At 44.3% G+C, this 20,789-nt stretch overlaps 1 protein-coding gene across 1 annotated transcript in view; it reads left to right on the forward strand.

The window, feature by feature from the left end:
• The window catches only part of LOC121580627 (serine/arginine repetitive matrix protein 2), a 27,981-nt gene extending 10,127 nt beyond the window's left edge, over nucleotides 1-17,854 (forward strand). The window contains exons 3-7 of the mRNA XM_041895603.2: nucleotides 885-1,198; nucleotides 7,974-9,053; nucleotides 12,058-13,074; nucleotides 15,807-15,904; nucleotides 16,024-17,854. Of these exons, the coding sequence (XP_041751537.2) occupies nucleotides 885-1,198; nucleotides 7,974-9,053; nucleotides 12,058-13,074; nucleotides 15,807-15,904; nucleotides 16,024-16,266 (2,752 nt within the window). The 3' untranslated portion in view covers nucleotides 16,267-17,854. The remainder of the gene's footprint in view (nucleotides 1-884; nucleotides 1,199-7,973; nucleotides 9,054-12,057; nucleotides 13,075-15,806; nucleotides 15,905-16,023) is intronic.
• Nucleotides 17,855-20,789: the final 2,935 nt, after the last annotated feature.

Genomic DNA, 20,789 nt, shown 5'->3' on the forward strand with positions numbered 1-20,789 from the left:
AATCACACGTTATTTGTCACATGCTTCATAAACAACAGGTATAGACTAACAGTGAAATGCTTACTGACGGACCTTCACAACAATACAGAGAGAAAAACAGAGATCTAATAGAAAGATAATAACACCAGGAATAAATACACAATGAGTAACGATAACTTGGCTTTATACACGGGGTACCAGTACAGTACTGGTATATATAAAGTACAGGCGCACACACACAGAACACACTTTAAATGCTTTATTTGAATCCACAAATCATATTCAATTTTTAAAAGATCCAAACATTTCAAAGGTTACAGATACAGTGCCTTCCGAGTCCATGTTCAGGGGTACGAGGTAATAACTTGGCTTTACACACGGGGTACCAGTACCGAGTCCATGTTCAGGGGTACGAGGTAATGGAGGTAGATAAAGTGACTCAGGAAACAGGATAGATAATCAACAGTACCAGCAGCGTATGTGATGAGTCAAAAGAGTTAGTGCAGATAGTTAAATAGTTAACCAATAGCTACCCGGACTAACTATTTAGCAGTCTTATGGCTTGGGGGGTAGAAGCTGTTCAGAGTCCTGTTGGTTCCAGACTTTGTGCATTGGTACCACTTGCCATGCGGTAGCAGAGAGAGCAGTCTATGACTTGGGTGGCTGGAGTCTTTGACAATTGTTAGAGCCTTCCTCAGACACCGCCTGGTATAGAGGTCCTGGATGGCAGGAAGCTTGGCCCCAGTGATGTACTGGGCCGTACGCACTACCCTCTGTAGCGCCTTACGGTCGGATGCTGAGCAGTTGCCATACCAGGCGGTGATGCAGCCAGTCAAGATGCTCTCAATGGTACAGCCATTCGTCATGTATCATAACATAAACATTTCTCCCTCTCTCTCTCTCAGGACGGGCGAAGAGGTGGTGACCGAGGGGAAGCACCTGCGCATGGGCTCCATGACCATGCCAGCCCCCCCGCAGCGCGTGCCTAAGCCCCCCTATCTCGCTTGCGGGCCGGGCTTCGCCGTGCGCTCCCAGTCCCTACACTCGGTGGGCGGGGGCAGTAACGGAGGTGGGGAGGAGGAGGTAGGCAGCCCCACCTCCCGCAAGCAGCCCCCGCCCAAACCCAGGAGGGACCCGGCTACCAAGCTGACCATTTCCTCTGAGACAGTGGACCACAGCCCCGCCTTGGTCTGCAGGGGCTGCAGGGCCAATCCGGATGGTAAGTGTTGAACAACAAGACTAGCTACTCCAGCATAGCCTGTAATTCAACAAGTAGCTAATGGGAACATAGGCCTACTAAACAGCTATGAGAAATAATACTTAACGCACAACTACGCAAACAAACAAGACCCTTATGCAACAACCAACAATTACGGGAAAATACTACACAACTACAACAAATAATGCTGCGTACCACCAGCTAATAAAACAAACTACACGACAACGCACAACTACGCCAACATTCTACTCAACTACAAAAACAAAACTACACAATATACACCGGGTGGTGTACACTGAGTGTACAAAACATGACAGACTGACCAGGTGAATCCAGGTGAAAGCTATGATCCCTTATTGATGTCACTTGTTAAATCCACTTCAAATCGGTATAGATGAAGGGGAGGAGACAGGTTAAAGAAGGAGTTTTAAGCCTTGAGGCAATTGAGACGTGGATTGTGTGTGTGCCATTCAGAGGGTGAATGGGCAAGACAAAAGATTGAAGTGCATTTTGAACGGGGTATGGTAGTAGGTGCCAGGCGCACCAGTTTATGTCAAGAACTGCAATGCTGTTGTTTTTTTTCACGCTCAACAGTTTCCTGTGTGTGTCCACCAACCAAAGGACATCCAGCCAACTTGACACAACTGTGGGAAGCATTGAGGTCAACATGGGCCAGCATCCCTGTGGAACGCTTTCGACACCTTGTAGAGTCCATGCAATCTCTAAGGGCTGTAAATTAATGACCGTCAGCAGCAGTGGGATTGAATGATCCGAGCAGCCAGAGTGCAGTGTACACGAGGTTGAGTGCTGCAATGTGGATGAACAAATCAAACATTTGCTTCTAGTGAGTGTGGCTCAGGTCAGAGGTCAGGTCAGGTCAGGTCATGCTCCTGATGGTCATGCATGGCGTTTATGTAGGCCTACATTTAATTTGCCCAGGCGGCCAATGTTTGCTACTATCATTGGATGTTGGATGTGCGTACAGACTTTTTTTATTCATCACAGGGCTGCCTTTAAGGCCATGGGGCTGCCAGTAGCGGTGCGTGGGTAAAATCACTGGGGAAGCAAAGCCAAAAGAAAAGGCATTTTACCACCTATGTGTTGTGATTATTGCGTTGTTTGCTCTATAACCTGTTAGTTCATATGCCTTGCCACCGTGATATATAGGCCTAAGGCCTGGACAATAAGAAGACACAGTGGCAGAATAAATTCAACCACACCTTTGTTTCATCACAGACCCGGAGAGCAACCTATATCCGGTGAAGTCCACAAAGCATTTTGCATGTAACAAACAGCTACATGATACAGCATGGTCAAGCAAGTTAATGTTTCCGACATTTTTCAGACTACTAAACAACTATTGATTTAGAACCACAGAGAGTTCCCGCAAGTCGCAAAGAAAACAGGTGCTGCCTCCACTATTTCAGCACAATTTCAAATTCAACATCACCTCTGCTTAGTCTAATACAGTGACAACTAAAAGATACCAAAAACAATTTAGTCCAATCAACGTAAGCTAAATATGATGTGGCTGTCCATGGTTCTGATTTGTGTGTGTGTGTGCGCAAGTAGAAAAACATGTTGACTCACCCTACTTGTAGAGAAAATTAAACGCCATCCTCTTTCATGTTGACGAAACGGTCTATCACTCTGTCATACAGTACACGCTTTTATTTTTTGTTTTCCTAGGCTACCTGGCTAAAATGCTGTCTCACTAGCCTACCTTCCATTCATGGGCAACGTTAGCTAATTAACATTAGCCTTCTACATATATACATTATATATATACACATACATACACATATATATATATATATATATATATATATATATATATATATATATATATATATATATATATATATATATATATATATATAATATGTACATCTAGCTACATATTGAACTTCCACCCTCTCAGTCCAGGGACATAATGTATGAATTTATGGTTGGATCAGAATTGCCATTATAAATCATTGGCCAGTATGGAGAATTAAGAAAGTCACAAATCCCTATCTCCATCCATGGCTAATTTAGGAAAGGGACAATTTTAGCTAGCTAGCTACCGGAGGACAACAACACAACAATTCAAGTTGTTTCTGTCAATCACGTATTTCTATCGATGCGATGCGATAGGAGTGAAGCCAAATCCAAACTGGCTTCCCATTACACTTTTTTATGGTGTGCCAGGAACACAACTTGACTACTGACTCGTTCAGGTTTGAGGTTTGAAAGGTGCGTGCGAACTGACCGGTCCCATTTGTGATGTGGTTATGAAAGCTAACCACTTGCAAAATGCCTCCCCAGAGTATCTGCGTTCTACAGTGTCTGCTCATCGGTTTTCTCCATAAAGCTTTTTAAAAAGCCCACAAAGACCCTGTTTACATTTGGCAAAGGAATGTGTTCTGCGAAGGGGTCACACCCGAAGAGATCAGGGCCGGTTTCCCGATAGTTTAGGCTTTATGAGTGTTTTAACGATGCATCTTTCCTACAAACGGACGAAGACGTAACACGCGTTTCCCAAAACACCACGCAGAGAGAACGGTCGCTAAGTGCGTCATTGGAGCGTGTGTCGATACTGATAGGATAGAAAGAAAGGAAGCTGCTCTCTGATCAGCTTTCTCCATTCAAATCTTACCTTAACATTATAATGATTTCACAATACTGATGATGGATCAGCCCCTAGAGAGATATTACCACCTATGGCTGCAAATACGAGGTGGCTTATTATTCTCCCCAATAAAAATGCCCTAAAAATCACCAATTTGACACATCATTGCACACACGTTGTCACACATCGTGAAATATGTTGAGCCAAATTACAGACAGTAGCCTACAAGTAGCAAAATAGAACTACATTTATTGAACATGAAATGTATTCCAATATGATTGAAATAGGCCTATAGCTTACTGTTTATATTTTAATGCAGTCATTTCGGTTTTCATTTGAAGCCTCTTTTTATACGTTGCTTGTTTGTATCAATTGCAAAGATATTGGCAGCTTTGTATTTGTAGTCAACTTTGTTCTGAAGTTACCGCAGTCACAGAGAGATGTTTAGCAGAGATCTTCTGTGTATAAAGTGGACAAAAAAAAGCATCTAATGACGCATTTAGGTTTTCTAGTGGTCTGAGGCAGCCGTTAGATTATGAGCGTTTTCAAGTGCAACAATGGTTTTAATAACGATGGTTTTGGGAAACCGCTCAGAGATTTAACGATGCTCCTACGAAGGCTCTAACGATGAACTTAGCCTTAAAATGCTCTTGGGAAACTGGGCCCTGATCTTGATGTCCTGGTGTGAGCCGTTTAGTTTAGCCTATATCCGCTTTGTGATCGGCTCAAAGCGTGGATCCTCACCAGGTAGATGAAAGTAATCTGCTCCGCATCTGTTGTGAGGAAAAAAGAGTAAGAGGTCACTGCCAATTGTTGCATGCAATTGTCAATTCACCTCCATTTAATAATAACAGCAGATATCAAAGGAGAGCAGAGGACCGAAACAAAGGATGGGACACATTGGAATAAAGACGGTCATAGAATACATTTTTACATTTCCGTCATTTAGCAGACGCTCTTATCCAGAGCGACTTACAAATTGGTGCATTCACCTTATAGCCAGTGGGCCAACCACTTTACAATGTTTTTTTTTGGGGGGGGTAAGGGGGGGGTTAGAAGGATAGCGACAAGGTAACAAATGGATGGACATTGGACCATCTCTGATCAGATATTATTTGTACAAAATGACTGTAACTTTATTGACTCTAAAAGCAGTAGTGTGGCCTTGCTGCTTAGGGGTGTAAACTAACGCAGCATAAAGCACCTAACTATAAACTCAATCACTGTTACGCTGTACAGATGTCCTTCTATATCATGTAGCATGTAAACAACAAGATACTTTAACAGAACAAAAAGCACCTCCTGAGCCAGGAAACAACAAGCAGCAAAACGAACTAGAAATGAACTATTAAAGTAGTACAGTCTCAAGGGGCTGTGAGAGACTTAAGGGTGAATATACGGTCGCATTTGACCGCGTTGCAGTTTGATGAGTGTGCCATTGTGACGGTTGGTTAGGGAGTTGGCCTGGCTGCCTCAGATTGGAGGGGATCACCGTGTGCACACAGATCTTCCTCTGCGCCAAGGCAACCGTCCCACAGAAACAAGCCCCCCCCGTAGCCCGGCCAATCAGATCGAGGGCAGGCAGCGCGTGCCAATGAGGCGGCGGCAACGGTGGAGCTCTAAGGCCTCCCGGCCAATCGGCGTCGGAGTGTGGGGGTGTCCCTCACCGAGGGGAGGGTTGTTGCATGAGCCGGATCGTGCTCTGCGCCGAGCAGGGGGAGGGGCCAGTCAGAGGCAGAATTCATTCAGGAGGAGCGACTGACCTAGATTCTGTTTCCCCCAGGAGGGGGGGTAAACACATCCCCTGTGGGGAGGGGGCGAGAAAGCGGGGGAAGGGAGGTGGGGGAGGATGGACTCATCATTAGTGCATGAAACAGATCTCAAAATCCACCATTCAACCCAGTTAGCATGATGATAGTAGTAATAACAAGCCATCCGAGTGCAGAGACACAAAGTACACTGACACATCTGTACACACACTGGACCACGCTGAGCTCAAATCTCCTATTGTCACCTCAGGTTGAGATGCATGCTGGGATATAAAGCCCTGTTGAATTGACAAACATGTTTAATTACAGTGAGTGTGCATCTTGTGTTTTGGTCGTGTTTTGCCTGTATGTGTGTGTAGTGGGGAGACTTTAAGTTCAGAGTATGAATGTGAGTATGTAATAATAATAAATAATAATAATAATAAGCCATTTAGCAGACGCTTTTATCCAAAGCGACTTACAGTCATGTGTGCATACATTTTTACGTATGGGTGGTCCCCGGGGATCGAACCCACTACCCTGGCGTTACAAGCGCCATGCTCTACCAATTGAGCTACAGAGGACCACATGTAGAGGTTGGATTAAGGTTGAGGGTGTATATGAAATCTATGAAAGGGATAAATTGTGTGTGTGTTTGTCGTGAATGCGGTTTGAGTCATAGAGAGGAGACCGTGGGACTGTCTCTTTACGTAGTCATATACAGTGGGGAGAACAAGTATTTGATACACTGCCGATTTTGCAGGTTTTCCTACTTACAAAGCATGTAGAGGTCTGTAATTTTTATCATAGGTACACTTCAACTGTGAGAGACGGAATCAAAAATCCAGAAAAATCACATTGTATAATTTTTAAGTAATTAATTTGCATTTTATTGCATGACATAAGTATTTGATACATCAGAAAAGCAGAACTTAATATTTGGTACAGAAACCTTTGTTTGCAATTACAGAGATCATACGTTTCCTGTAGGTCTTGACCAGGTTTGCACACACTGCAGCAGGGATTTTGGCCCACTCCTCAATACAGACCTTCTCCAGATCCTTCAGGTTTCGGGGCTGTCGCTGGGCAATACGGACTTTCAGCTCCCTCCAAAGATTTTCTATTGGGTTCAGGTCTGGAGACTGGCTAGGCCACTCCAGGACCCTGAGATGCTTCTTACAGAGCCACTCCTTAGTTGCCCTGGCTGTGTGTTTCGAGTCGTTGTCATGCTGGAAGACCCAGCCACGACCCCATCTTCAATGCTCTTACTGAGGGAAGGAGGTTGTTGGCCAAGATCTCACGATACATGGCCCCATCCATCCTCCCCTCAATACGGTGCAGTCGTCCTGTCCCCTTTGCAGAAAAGCATCCCCAAAGAATGATGTTTCCCACCTCCATGCTTCACGGTTGGGATGGTGTTCTTGGGGTTGTACTCATCCTTCTTCTTCCTCCAAACACGGCGAGTGGAGTTTAGACCAAAAAGCTATATTTTTGTCTCATCAGACCACATGACCTTCTCCCATTCCTCCTCTGGATCATCCAGATGGTCATTGGCAAACTTCAGACGGGCCTGGACATGCGCTGGCTTGAGCAGGGGGACCTTGCGTGCCCTGCAGGATTTTAATCCATGACGGCGTAGTGTGTTACTAATGGTTTTCTTTGAGACTGTGGTCCCAGCTCTCTTCAGGTCATTGACCAGGTCCTGCCGTGTAGTTCTGGGCTGATCCCTCACCTTCCTCATGATCATTGATGCCCCCCGAGGTGAGATCTTGCATGGAGCCCCAGACCGAGGGTGATTGACCGTCATCTTGAACTTCTTCCATTTTCTAATAATTGCGCCAACAGTTGTTGCCTTCTCACCAAGCTGCTTGCCCAATTTTATCCCCGATGTCCTTACACAGCTCTCTGGTCTTGGCCATTGTGGAGAGGTTGGAGTCTGTTTGATTGAGTGTGTGGACAGGTGTCTTTTATACAGGTAACGAGTTCAAACAGGTGCAGTTAATACAGTTAATGAGTGGAGAACAGGAGGGCTTCTTAAAGAAAAATGAACAGGTCTGTGAGAGCCGGAATTCTTACTGGTTGGTAGGTGATCAAATACTTATGTCATGCAATAAAATGCAAATGAATTACTTAAAAATCATACAATGTGATTTTCTGGATTTTTGTTTTAGATTCCGTCTCTCACAGTTGAAGTGTACCTATGATAAAAAATTACAGACCTCTACATGCTTTGTAAGTAGGAAAACCTGCAAAATCGGCAGTGTATCAAATACTTGTTCTCCCCACTGTATCAAATATATCTCACTCAATGAATTTCATTCAGCTATTGTGACCTAAAGACATGTAACACGTAATAATACAGTAATACGGTTTATGCTAAAAATCATCTGAACGTTTTGTTTTTCTGTTCCTTCAGCGCCACAAGGCTGCGGTGAAGACTGCAAGAGGATCGCTCCCCCCAAACCCAGGAGGAACCCCACCACCCAGCTGAGCACCTCCTTTGATGATTCCTACATCAGGAAGCACGTTGGCTCCAAGGGTCACTCCCCCTCTGCCGAGCGCGAGCGCAACCCCTCGCCACCGAGCGACGAGAGCCCCAGCCACCACTCTGACTCGGATGAGCCCGTCTACATCGAGATGGGAGCCAGTGTTGGGGGCGGCGGGCACACAGAGGCACCCAAGAGTGAGGACGAGGAGCCGGGAGAGTCTGTGTATGAGGAGATGAAATACCCCCTCCTGGATGATATGGACTACCGCTGGGACCCCCCGGGGTGCCGCTCCGCCTGCCCCACCCCGGCGCCCCTGGACCCAGAGCCCCTCAGCCGCTGCTCCACCCCGCGCAACATCCCCCTCTGCGACATCCCTGCGCCCTTTCCCAACTTGCTCACCCACCGGCCGCCCCTCCTGGTGTTCCCCCCGGCGCCGGCCCAGTGCTCGCCAAACTCGGACGAGTCCCCGCTCACCCCTCTCGACGCACTGACCAAGTTGCCCATGATGGACAACCCCAGCGCCTACAACAAGTCGCCCACCTCCTCTTCCGAGCCCCCCTTGGCGCACCTCCGCCGGGAGTTGACAGCCACGCCCACCCTGACCGTGTCGGGTCGCTCGTCGGCTCCGCCCTTGCCCTGCACCCTCTACAAGTCCTCGGCCTCCTCGGCCCACGGCTATCAGCGCAGCCACTCAGCCTGCCCCTCTCCCGTCAGCATGGGCCGCTGCCTCACGCCGCTTAGCCTGATGCGCACAGCACCCTTCGACGCCTCCATGCCTTTCCCGGGCGGGCTGCCGCGCAGCGCCTCCGCCACCCCCCAAGGAAAGGGCTCGCCCCCACAGGACTGCGTGGCCGGGGGCAGGCTGCATGGGTCGATGCAGAACGTGTCCACGGGACGCTCGCGCACACCGACCAGCCCCCTGGACGAGCTGACCAACCTGTTCACCGCCGGCAGGAACATGATGAAGAAGAACGCCAGCGGGAGGAAGTCCAAGGAGCCCGGGGAGAGTGAGTGTCAATCAATCATTCAGTCAGTCAATGCATCTCATCATCTATTTGTCAATATGGTTACAGAATCAGTCAATAGCTACATAGCGGTAGAGTAACAAAATAGTTACTCCACATGTATCCAGTCTGATCCAATGTGACTGCCGTGCCATAACCCATTGACACATTGTAAAAATAAAAATGAAATTAGTTATTAGTGGTCTCATCCGTGTCGCATCAACGTAACCCCCTTTTCATCTGGTAAAACAACTTCCAATCCCGCTAAAGTAGGAGATGCTGCTGATAGCATGTAGGCTATGCCATGGGTGTTTTGTGGCTCTTTGCAAGCATTTCCTCCATGAGCCCGTTTAATCTATGCCCACCGAATGTAGATTGATACAGATCATATGATTTAATCTGGCAGGATTAGGGAGTAGAGCGGCCGACATGAGGACCTATCAAACCCTGCAGTGACATTAAGCCACCACACAGAATTACTCTTAAATATGTAAACATCATGTTTAAACACAGGAGGCCAATGTGTCCAGTCCAGGACCCAGCCCTCATGTTTAAACACAGGAAGCCAATGTGTCCAGTCCAGTCCAGGACCCAGCCCTCATGTTTCAACACAGGAGGCCAATGTGTCCAGTCCAGGACCCAGCCTTCATGTTTAAACACAGGAAACCAATGTGTCCAGTCCAGGACCCAGCCCTCATGTTTAAACACAGGAAACCAATGTGTCCAGTCCAGGACCCAGCCCTCATGTTTAAACACAGGAAGCCAATGTGTCCAGTCCAGGACCCAGCCCTCATGTTTAAACACAGGAAGCCAATGTGTCCAGTCCAGGACCCAGCCCTCATGTTTCAACACAGGAGGCCATTGTGTCTAGTGCAGGACCCAGACAAAATTACATCAACAGTGAATTCTGATAGGTTCCCAACACCGGAGATTAGCACATTTCTATATAACTTCAGAACCGTTTTTTTTTTTTCTTCAGTTTTATGTCGACCATCCTGTGAGTTTATTTTAAATCATGAATTCATGTTAAATTTGTATGCATAATTCAGCCATTACTTCTCTCCTGTTGAGACAGAAACTTCAATGGGCCTAATGCAACGGAATAAAACATGAATTTGTGTTTGAAACCACATAGGCTGTGCATTGCATATGCACACTGTACTGCAGTAATTAATGTGTAAGCATTCAGAACTTTCACATGTTTGTGTTCCTTAATAATGGTCACAAGAGCAGTGAAGTGTGTGAGTGGGTTTTTATCAGATTGGCAGAAAAGAGCAGCTAATGATTTGGAGAGAGCTAACATTACTGTATCAACTAACTCCATGGGGGAATTCCCACCAGTTGAGTGAATTTGAATCCATATAGTTAAAAAAAAAGGACTGGACATGTGTCAATCAATCCGCACTTACCTCCCAGAGCTTTTGCTGTGTATTTCTTTGGACTGTGAAAAAATGTATGCATTTGCAGTAATGTCTTATTGATGCACAATTCAGATTTGTCCTTTAGCCCTTTTTTGGCTCATAAACTATGTTTACTCACACTATGTAGTGGCGGGCAATGCTGTGACGTCTACGGGTTTTTCTATCGTAGCACCAGCGTCCAGCCAGCCTCGTGGGTCTCACATAATGGCAGGTCCGCTGAGCAACGTTTTATGATTGGTCACGTGCAGGCATCCTCCCTCTTGCTATCTGGGAGGATAGACGATAGAATCACAGCTAGCGAGCATGTCCCACTTTCCTCCTGGTTAACCACCTCTCTGAGACCCGTACAACCAGCACGCACTGGTGACACGCAAGCCTTGTCATATGGGACTAGTAATGCACCAAAGCGCTCTGCTGGGAATCAACCATACATTATGTTTTTTGTGTGTTTTTTTTCAGAGATTTACCGATGTCAGTCTCTTTTTGGGCTGTTGCCTTTTGGTTGTCAGAACGTCGAGGAACGCTCTCTGACTTCTAACTTCCTTTACAGAGTTTACAAATCTGGACAGATGGAACAGTGCTGCCCATAGCAATTTTGTGAATGAGGGATCTACGCGAGAGAAAGAGACAAGCAGAGCGAGATAGAACATTACAATCGTTTTAGAAAAATTTCACCAAATTCGACAGATTAAGGGTTGCACACATCGCACCGAATGTGGATCTAGCATTTGTCTGCGAATCTTTAAGCGAACTGTGTTAAAAGGACATTTCTAAAATGTTCAATTTGTAAGTCTCTCTGGATAAGAGCGTCTGCTAAATTACGTAAATGTACTGTCTAAAATTGTAAGGGTACAGCCTGTTGAGGGAACATTGTTCATAATCTCCAGCACCACCCAAACATCATCATATGTGAAAATGGCACGTTTATAAGTTTTGCAGCAAAAAAAGGTAGAGGAAGATAAGTGCTTCCAATGACATCGTTGTGCATCATGTGATCATGTTAACCAATTATGAGGAGGCATCGCCTACTAATCGCCTCCTAATTGGTTGATGATGTCATTGGAAACACTTATCTTCCTCTTTTACTACAAAACAGAAAAACGCACAATTTTCACATATGTTGACGTTGGGGTGGAGCTGGAGATGATGAATATGAAGTTGAAACATTTTGAAATGTCCCTTTAAGTACTCTCAGCCAGCAAATGCTATTGGTGTGTCTGAGTCATAACACAGAAGAAGAAAAAAATGAAATAAGAATGCATTCAAAGTGGTTACTGGGCCTTTACCTACCCATTGATAATAGCATCTATGCAAGTCACATCCTGGATGTCTCTGTGGAACGAAACAACAGCGTTTCATCCCAGCATACCAATAGTTCATAGCTACCACAGCGCATGGGTGACACCGCGTGGCCGTATAGCGGTAGTGCAGTATATATATATATATATATATATATATATTGTTTTACAGATGTTCTTTCATTTTTCATCTTCTTTATGGTATATAGCCTATGTTTACTAGTTATTTTTGTGTGGACATAACTTGGTATTTTACGGTACAACGACTGTGTTTCTCCTCTGTTATAGCCGAGTCCAAGAGTATGTCTCACAGTGAGTCCAAACGTGATGGCAAGGAGCGGCACAGTCACAAGGAGTCCAAACGGGAGAGCAAGGAGCGGCACAGTCACAAGGAGTCCAAACGGGAGAGTAAGGAACGTAGCAAAGAGTCTTCTTCTCACCGACGCGACACCAAGGACAGGAGCTGTAGCAGCGTGGAGCCGCTGCCCAGGCGGTACAGCAAAGACAAGGGTTGTAACAGTGTGGAGCCCTTGCCTATAAAAATGGACAGTAGAGATAGAGGTTGTAGTAGTGTGGAACCCCCGCCTGTCAGACGGGACAGCAAAGACAGAAGTGTCCACGGCATGGAGCCGTTACTGCGACCGGACGGCAAAGACTCTCCCCGGAACGGCGTGGAGTCCAGACACGACAGCAAAGAAAGGCTCAGCCACCAGAACCCACCAGAACTTCTACCCAGGCAAGATAGCAAAGACCGAACCAGGAACGGAATGGATTCGAGACATGAGAGCAAAGAACGATTGTACCAGCCACCAGAGCTCCTACCCAGACAAAATAGCAAAGATTCACCCAGAAATGGCCTTGAGTGCAGACGTAATAGCAAAGATCGAGACAGGGAGTGCTACGGCCTGGAGTCTAGACATGATGGCAAAGAACGAAGTTACAATGGAATGGAGCCCTTCCCCTTACCCCGACAGGAAATCAAAGAGTCAGCCAGAAATGGCCTTGAAGCCAGGCGTGACAGCAAGGACAGAAGCTGCAATGGCTCAGAGCTGCCCCCCCGGCGCGATAGCTACGGCAAGAGTGTCAATGTGGTTGATTTTAGGTGCGACAATAAAGACCGGGTTGGTCAAAGCTCAGAGGCCTTGCTCAGGCGTGATGGCAGAGATAGGGGGACCTATAGCGTTGAGCAATCAAAAGCACAAGCGAGGAACGGTGTATCAGGGCAACAATCATCGACGTCCACACCAACTCGGCACGGTAGACCTGCTGGCAGTCCGCCAATGGTGTTGGGAACTGGCAATACAGGTGAGGAAAGCCTAATTGAAATTGCACATACAGTTCAACACAACCAGACACCAGGAAGTGACTGTGGTAAATGATTTACAGACACTAAACATGTCCTCATCCTAACATGTATACAACCAAGGTAGTAAGGTTCCCACTGGGCAAAAACTGGTTGAATCAACGTTGTTTTTCCTCACGAAAAAAATTAATGTGTTGACGTTGAATCAACGTAGAAAACTGATTGGATTTGCAAAAAGTCATCAACATAAGGGAATTGCATATTTTTTTCACCCAACTTTTAACCTAAATCATGTCAGTTGACAACTCAATCTAATATAAATCAAAAAATAGACGTTTAACTGACATAATAATAAATAAAATAATATACCATTTAGCAGACGCTTTTATCCAAAGCGACTTACAGTCATGCGTGCATAAATTTTTTGTGTATGGGTGGTCCCGGGGATCGAACCCACTACCTTGGCGTTACAAGCGCCGTGCTCTACCAGCTGAGCTACAGAGGACATCTGTGCCCAGTGGGTTATTATTGATATTTGAAAGTTATTGGCATAAAATAAACTTGCTGAAGTAAACTATATATTTAGGCCTACCAGCTGAAGCAAAATATCCAAACATCAGTTTAGCAAATGTTTGTTAGCTTGGGCAGGTCGGTTTGCAGAATCTCATTGCTTTGACTGAATATAGGTTTTCAGCAAGGGTTTTAGGGCCAATGGTTTCTCCTGACCATGTGACCTGACCAGGGAAAACTCCTAAATATATATAGCGCTAATATACTGTATATATATATATCTTAAACAGGAAAACCCAGCTGTAATATATACAGTACCAGTCAAAAGTTTGGACACACCTACTCATTCAAGGGTTTTTCTTTATTTTTACATTGTAGAATAATAGTGAAGACATCAAAACTATGAAATAACACATATAGAATCATGTAGTAAAAATAAAAGTGTTAAACAAATCAAAATATATTTTATATTTGAGATTCTTCAAATATCCACCCTTTGCCTTGACGAAAGCTTTGCACACTCTTGGCATTCTCTCAACCAGCTTCACCTGGAATGCTTTTCCAACAGTCTTGAAGGAGTTCCCACATATGCTGAGCACTTGTTGGCTGCTTTTCCTTCACTCTGCGGTCCTCATCCCAAACCATCTCAATTGGGTTGAGGTCGGGGGATTGTGGAGGCCAGATCATCTGATGCAACACTCCATCACTCTCCTTCTTGGTAAAACAGCCCTTACACAGCCTAGAGGTTTGTTGGGTCATTGTCCTGTTGAAAAACAAATGATAGTCCCACTAAGCCCAAACCAGATGGGATGGCGTATCGCTGCAGAATGCTGTGGTAGCCATGCTGGTTAAGTGTGCCTTGAATTCTAAATACATCACAGACAGTGTCACCAGCAAAGCACACCCACACCATAACACCTCCTCCTCCATGCTTTACGAAAAAAAATCTCCAATTTGGACTCCAGACCAAAGGACACATTTCTACCGGTCTAATGTCCATTGCTCGTGTTTCTTGGCCCAAGCAATTCTCTTCTTCTTATTGGTGTCCTTTAGTAGTGGTTTATTTGCAGCAATTCGACCATGAAGGCCTGATTCACACAGTGCCCTCTGAACAGATGATGTTGAGATGTGTCTGTTACTTGAACTCTGAAGAATTTATTTGGGCTGCAATTTCTGAGGCTGGTAACTCTTTTGAATTTATACTCTCTGGGTCTTCCATTCCTGTGGTGGTCCTAATGAGAGCCAGTTTCATCATAGCGCTTGATGGTTTTTGCGACTGCACTTGAAGAAACTTTCAAAGTTCTTGAAATGTTCTGTATTGACTGACCTTCATGTCTTAAAGTAATGATGGACTGTCATTTCTCTTTGCTTATTTGAGCTGTTCTTGCCATAATATAGACTTGGTCTTTTACCAAATAGGTCTATCTTCTGTATACCCCCCAGTCACAATACAACTGATTGGCTGAAACGCATTAAGAAGGAAAGAGATTCCACAAATTAACTTTTAAGAAGGCTCACCTGTTAATTAAAATGCATTCCAGGTGACTACCTCATGAAGCTGGTTGAGAGAATGCCAAGAGTGTGCAAAGCTGTCATCAAGGCAAAGGGTGTCTATTTGAAGAATCTCAAATATAAAATATATTTTGATTTGTTTAACACTTTTTTTTGGTTAATACATGATTCCATATGTGTTATTTCATCGTTTTGATGTCTTCACAATTATTCTACAATGTAGAAAATAGTAAAAATAAAGAAAAACCCTTGAATGAGTAGGCGTGTCCAAACTTTTGACTGGTACTGTACATGAAATAAGCAACTTACCTAGGGTACTTCGCCAACTGTGCTCATCAGGTTGCAGTCTAAAACTATTTTTGGACTGCAACTTGCTTTTCTATGGTTTTGACGGGAAGATACTCACACTGCCTTGACCAGGTGCAGGTGCTTTTTTGAAACATTGTAGCCGAAAAAGCTAGGAGCTTAGGCTACACAACATAGAAGTAAATGCGTTATCTTATAGGCAAGACGGAAAAACATGGTGGTCTTCAAAGTACAATATTTATTCTGGTCTTGAAAGATGGTAACGGACATCAATGCATGTGGTGTGTCTGAGATTGTGTTTAGGCTTACAACTGCGTATTGCTTCACCGTAAGGTTTTGTTTTGTTTACATGTAAACCATTAAAAGTTAATTAATTAATTTAAAACGCATTTGTCCGTCTTTATAGAGCTGAAACCAGCACTTCCGAAGTATGGCCATTCTTCCTCCGCCCCAGTTACACCCTCTCCCTTAGGGACCCCACAGAGGCGAGCACCAGAGGCACAGGTAAGTTGATGAGATAGGCCCCTCCTCCAGACCTGGATCAATATAGATTTGTTTTCTTTTATTCTTGAGATGTGCTCGATTTACTTTCCCTGGTTACTTACCGCTCCGCTTTTCCCCAGGCGTCCCAGATGCCGTGGATGTGTGGGGACAGCACCATGCTGGAGCAGATTGAGAGGAAGCGCTCCCTGTGCATTGAGATCCGCTCCAGGCAACAGCCAGACAGGAACCCCCCGGACCGGAACCTCTGTAAGCAGGACAGCATGCCTACCCTCCCCACCTGGGGGAAGAGCAACGGGGCCAAAAAGATCCGGCCTCCCCCCTACCCTACACAAACCACCGTGTTCTGGGACACAGCCATCTGACTATAACCCACTTAGCCCCACGCCCATCCTCCTTCTGGACTCTGTGCCTACTGATTGGCCCACTCCGCATCAGAGGTGTCAGTTGCAGCCAATAAGAGCAGGGGGGAATCGCTGATGTCAAAGGATAATGGTGGTTACCATAGCAATATTTCCACTTGTTCAGGTTGTCATTTTTTCTTATCACCACCAGTGATATTTGATATTTTTCTATTTCGTGTGACTTCGTATGAATAGATATTTTCTAAACAAAAAGCGATGAAGCAGCAAAAACTATGTAGCTCAATCCAATGTTTTATTTACGTTTTTGTTTTGGTATTTAACATTTTAAAGCATAGTCTATCAAGCATAATTCTTTATGCCAAATGCTCAATTAATTTCCATGGAGGATATTCTGACTGTCAACATGCTGTCACTGTAGCTTGAGGAGTTCAGTTGACATAGGTTTCTATCCGAGCCATATATTTAGATCTAAATACCTGGCTCTGGTTGCCATTAGCCCTTGGGCCAATGTGTTCTAGAATGTATAATACTTAGTCCTAGAACAGGTCAGGAATCTTGTGCTTCAGTTTGTATGTTCACTAGCTGTCTAGTCATTCAGAGCCTTTGATGAGGATTTCTTAGATGGGTTGGCTGGCATGTAGTACACAAGTGACAATTTTCGATGACATTACACGAAGATGGAAACAAGGGTGGGTCGGGGAGATAAACGTGAACCTATTATCCCAAACCAGCCAGCCTGTTGAGGTCAATTGTGGGTGGTGACGTTGCACTTTGCAAGGGTTGGTTATCTAATATGGGTTGGTGGCAAAGCTGTCCTACTCTGCCAGGCACATTGAGGGCTTCCTCTCACAGAGTAGATACTGTACCCACAGGCTGGGTGGTATGGTGGCGGATGATTGGCTGTCTGTAACATGTTACCCCGTGATTGGCGGCTGCTTGGTGGCATCCATTTTAGGCATTAGATAAGGGCCTATAGCGTGGCCACAGTTCTGCCCAAGTATAAGAAGGGTTGCACAAGGGCCTACAGATCAAGGCTTAAGGTTAATAATTAAAAAACTACACTACCCATCATCCATCACACTCAATTAGGCAGTATCCATGCCCATCTGTTGCTCCTCTAGCTCAACCTCCTGCATCATCTAAAGTGGTTCTCTTTTACATCATCTAAAGTGGTTCTCTTTTACATCATCTAAAGTGGTTCTCTTTTACATCATCTAAAGTGGTTTTCTTTTGTATGTAAGAAATGCAATGTATGTATTGACATTTTTTTTCAGATTCCCCTCCTATCTCCTTTTCCTGTCTGTCCATAGACCTTGCCTGGCTACCCAGAATCCTTGCTCCGGTCAAAAGCTACGTTAGTTTCTTCTCCACAATGAGTCTGGCTCTGAGTACCTCCCCAGCGATTTCTAGAATGGAAATCCATTCTCGACCGTCTGATTTGTCCCAGAAACCAATGGGTTGGGCCAGAGCCAGAACACGTGGGTAAAGCGGCATTTGACAATTAGTCATTGTCTTTGATACTCTGATTGGTTAGAGATGATCCAATCGCTGATGACTGTTTTGTACAACACCCTTCATTTTGACGACACCACAAACGACTTCAATGATGGCAGTCTCAGACTGAAGTATGTAGCGAATGATAAATTCAGTTTGAGTCGTCAGGCAAGCATAGACCAGCATGCACCTGAAGTCAAGGTGAGTCAGGTGTTGCCTCTAACCGCTGGTCCAGGGCAATTATTTTTTAATGATCTCCTAATGGCTAAGGTTAGGATTTGGGTAATCTGACCCCAGATCTGTGGCTTCTACATCAAGCCATGAATCACTTTGAGGATATTTAAGGTACAAATGCACTGTAGTGATGTTGGGCATCAAAATGGGTTAAGAGACCAATAAACGGATAGAGCCCCAAATCTGTCCATCCATTGGCAGACATGAGCAGCCTATAGGAATAGAGGAAATAAAGTCTAGGAGTAGCATGAACAACCTAACTGGTTAAGCCAGTGCAGTACCCCTTCCATTGAGAAATCAACACGGCGGTCCTCAACAAGCCCTTTACACCTTGTGCGTTAGTGTGTGCCAATCGACACTGTATGCAGGTGAACACTGAAATTATTGTTTAAAACATTAACTTTTCTGACCCAAGTGGTGGGTCAGCGCAGGTCGGAAATGTACAACGATGTTTAACGATCCTTTTTGTGTGTGTAAATAGTGTGCACTGTGAAGAGGTAGAGAGAGCACAGCACTGTCTCATTGTGTTGATTGTGCTCTTCATTCTAAAAAAGGAAAAGAAAAGAAAAAAAGTACTGTATGCTGATTGGCTTCTGTTGTCGAGAGAAATAAATATTAACTTCCAACTCACTGTGGAAGAGCTGGGACTCCTGGTAAAATATGTGATTGTGCTTTTGGTCTTTACATTTCACTCCGATTTACTTGGATTCTTGTGGTTTTCAATAAGAGTAACCTTAAAAAAAGAGCACTTGTTAAAGTTAATGGAAAAGGTCCCTGTAAATGACATGATTCACAAGGAATTTGTCATTGTGGATACAACTTTTAAAGAATAACGACATTTGCGTATCTGTTATACAAACATGGCATAGCTCAATTTGATCAAAAACAATAACAGCACGACTGTAATAATCAGCACCAACATCAACAAAATTGATATTCACACCAAGACACAAGAAACTAAATTAAACCATTTCATTTGTCATTTCATTTTACACAACTAAAAACCGGTATATAAAACAGTTATGATGTACGAAAAAATGGGACCAGTGCATTTTAAAGCTGTAATAGCAGTTGTGTAAATTATAAATTATAAACAGGGTAGTTTGGGTCCTGGATGCTGGTTGGCTGAAACAGCATTCCAGAAGTGTGTATATCAGACAATATACCACGGCTTTGACGCAAAAATACTTGTTTACTGTTCTATTTATGTCGGTAACAAGTTTTTTATAGCAATAAGGCACCTTGGGGGTTTGTGGTATATGGCCAATATACCTCGGCTAAGGGCTGTTTCCAAGAACAGTCCTTAGCCGTGGTATATTGGCCATGTACCACACCCCTCGGGACTTATTACTTAATTCTAACATTATGACATGGATATTGATACAACAATACTAGATTATTGGTTATTTTACATACTGATTTTTACATACACAGATTTACATACTGTGTCTTTTAGCCTGTAGTCTTTGTGGGAGTGAATAGCTGGTTTTCCACTGTTGAGCGCTGTCATGAATCTCCTGGGTGAGGATCAAAGGCCTCAGATCAGCTTGGCAAATGGCTGACAACAATGGTTTTGACACCTCGTAAATCTAAGAGGAGGAGAATCTATTAATCTGACCCTCTAGTATGGTGATCGGAATGTGCTTTGTCCTCCAGAATACTTTTGCCGCCAAAACTATAACATCCAAAAAGTAAACACTGGAACAATATTTCTAACATCCAAATGTATGGAATGGTCAGTGGGGATCTAAAGACTAATCATGTCATATTGTTTATTATTTTGTGATGTCATTAAAAATGTTATAATAAAAATACAGTAATTTGGAAAGTATACACACTTTATCTGTCAAGTTTACATCAATATGTTGTGTATATAATATGGAGAATTATGAGAGTATTTTTGTTAAGATAGGAATGTGGTTTTAGTTTTCTAAACGAGATCATAGGTTTTCATATCAGCTATGCATGGTGACTAGCCATTCCCCCGAGTGAGCTCAGAGACCGGGTCAGCAAGTACGAATGCCCCTTTTACCAGAGGGCATAAAGGCTTGAAAGACAAATTCACATCAGGCCAGAAAGCGTGGAGACGGTAGTCCACACGTTTGAAATGGTTAGAACTTTGAATCTCAACCCGAGGAGAAGAAGATGAACTCCCAGACCAGAACGTTGCCAGTCTGCAGCTGTCAGTGTAAAGTGGTCTAGAACTTTAACTAACCACACAAGGGGGAAGGAGAAAATCCCATCTCAGACTATCATTAGAATGCATCTGAGTATCTGTTCTATTTGAACACTCCACTCAAAGCCAGGACAACTACGAAGGACATTGTGACCTCTGGTGGACAAGCTGAGCCTTACACCGAAACGGGACACTAAAACCTACTCCTTCTCCATAGAAGGATTGATTGGTTTCAACGGAGAGACGACGGACAAAGACTTACTTTGAGGGTAGCTTCCAAATGTATCAACGTTTAAGTTTCACTCTCTTTGTCTCTCCCTATCTACCCCTCCCTCTTTTGATAACCAAGCAGTCATGCTGTTGTTAGTCCGCTAGGGACTTTTTCTCATGTATTAAGTATGTATGTATTCTGTGTTATTATTTAGTTCGCTAGTAAATAAATAATTAAGCCAATTTGTGTAGTGCTGAATCATAAGTAAAGCTGGGGTTCTTGCGGATCCAAGAATTCTGCGAACATTCAGAATGATGACTGATAATAGGTAATGATTGATACGTTGACTGTTTTATACATATTGATAGGTGAAGACCTTTAGAGTTTAATTCGGGAGATGGTAACTAT

This window comes from Coregonus clupeaformis, chromosome 14 (genome assembly GCF_020615455.1).
Source record: "Coregonus clupeaformis isolate EN_2021a chromosome 14, ASM2061545v1, whole genome shotgun sequence".
Lineage (NCBI taxonomy): Eukaryota > Metazoa > Chordata > Actinopteri > Salmoniformes > Salmonidae > Coregonus > Coregonus clupeaformis.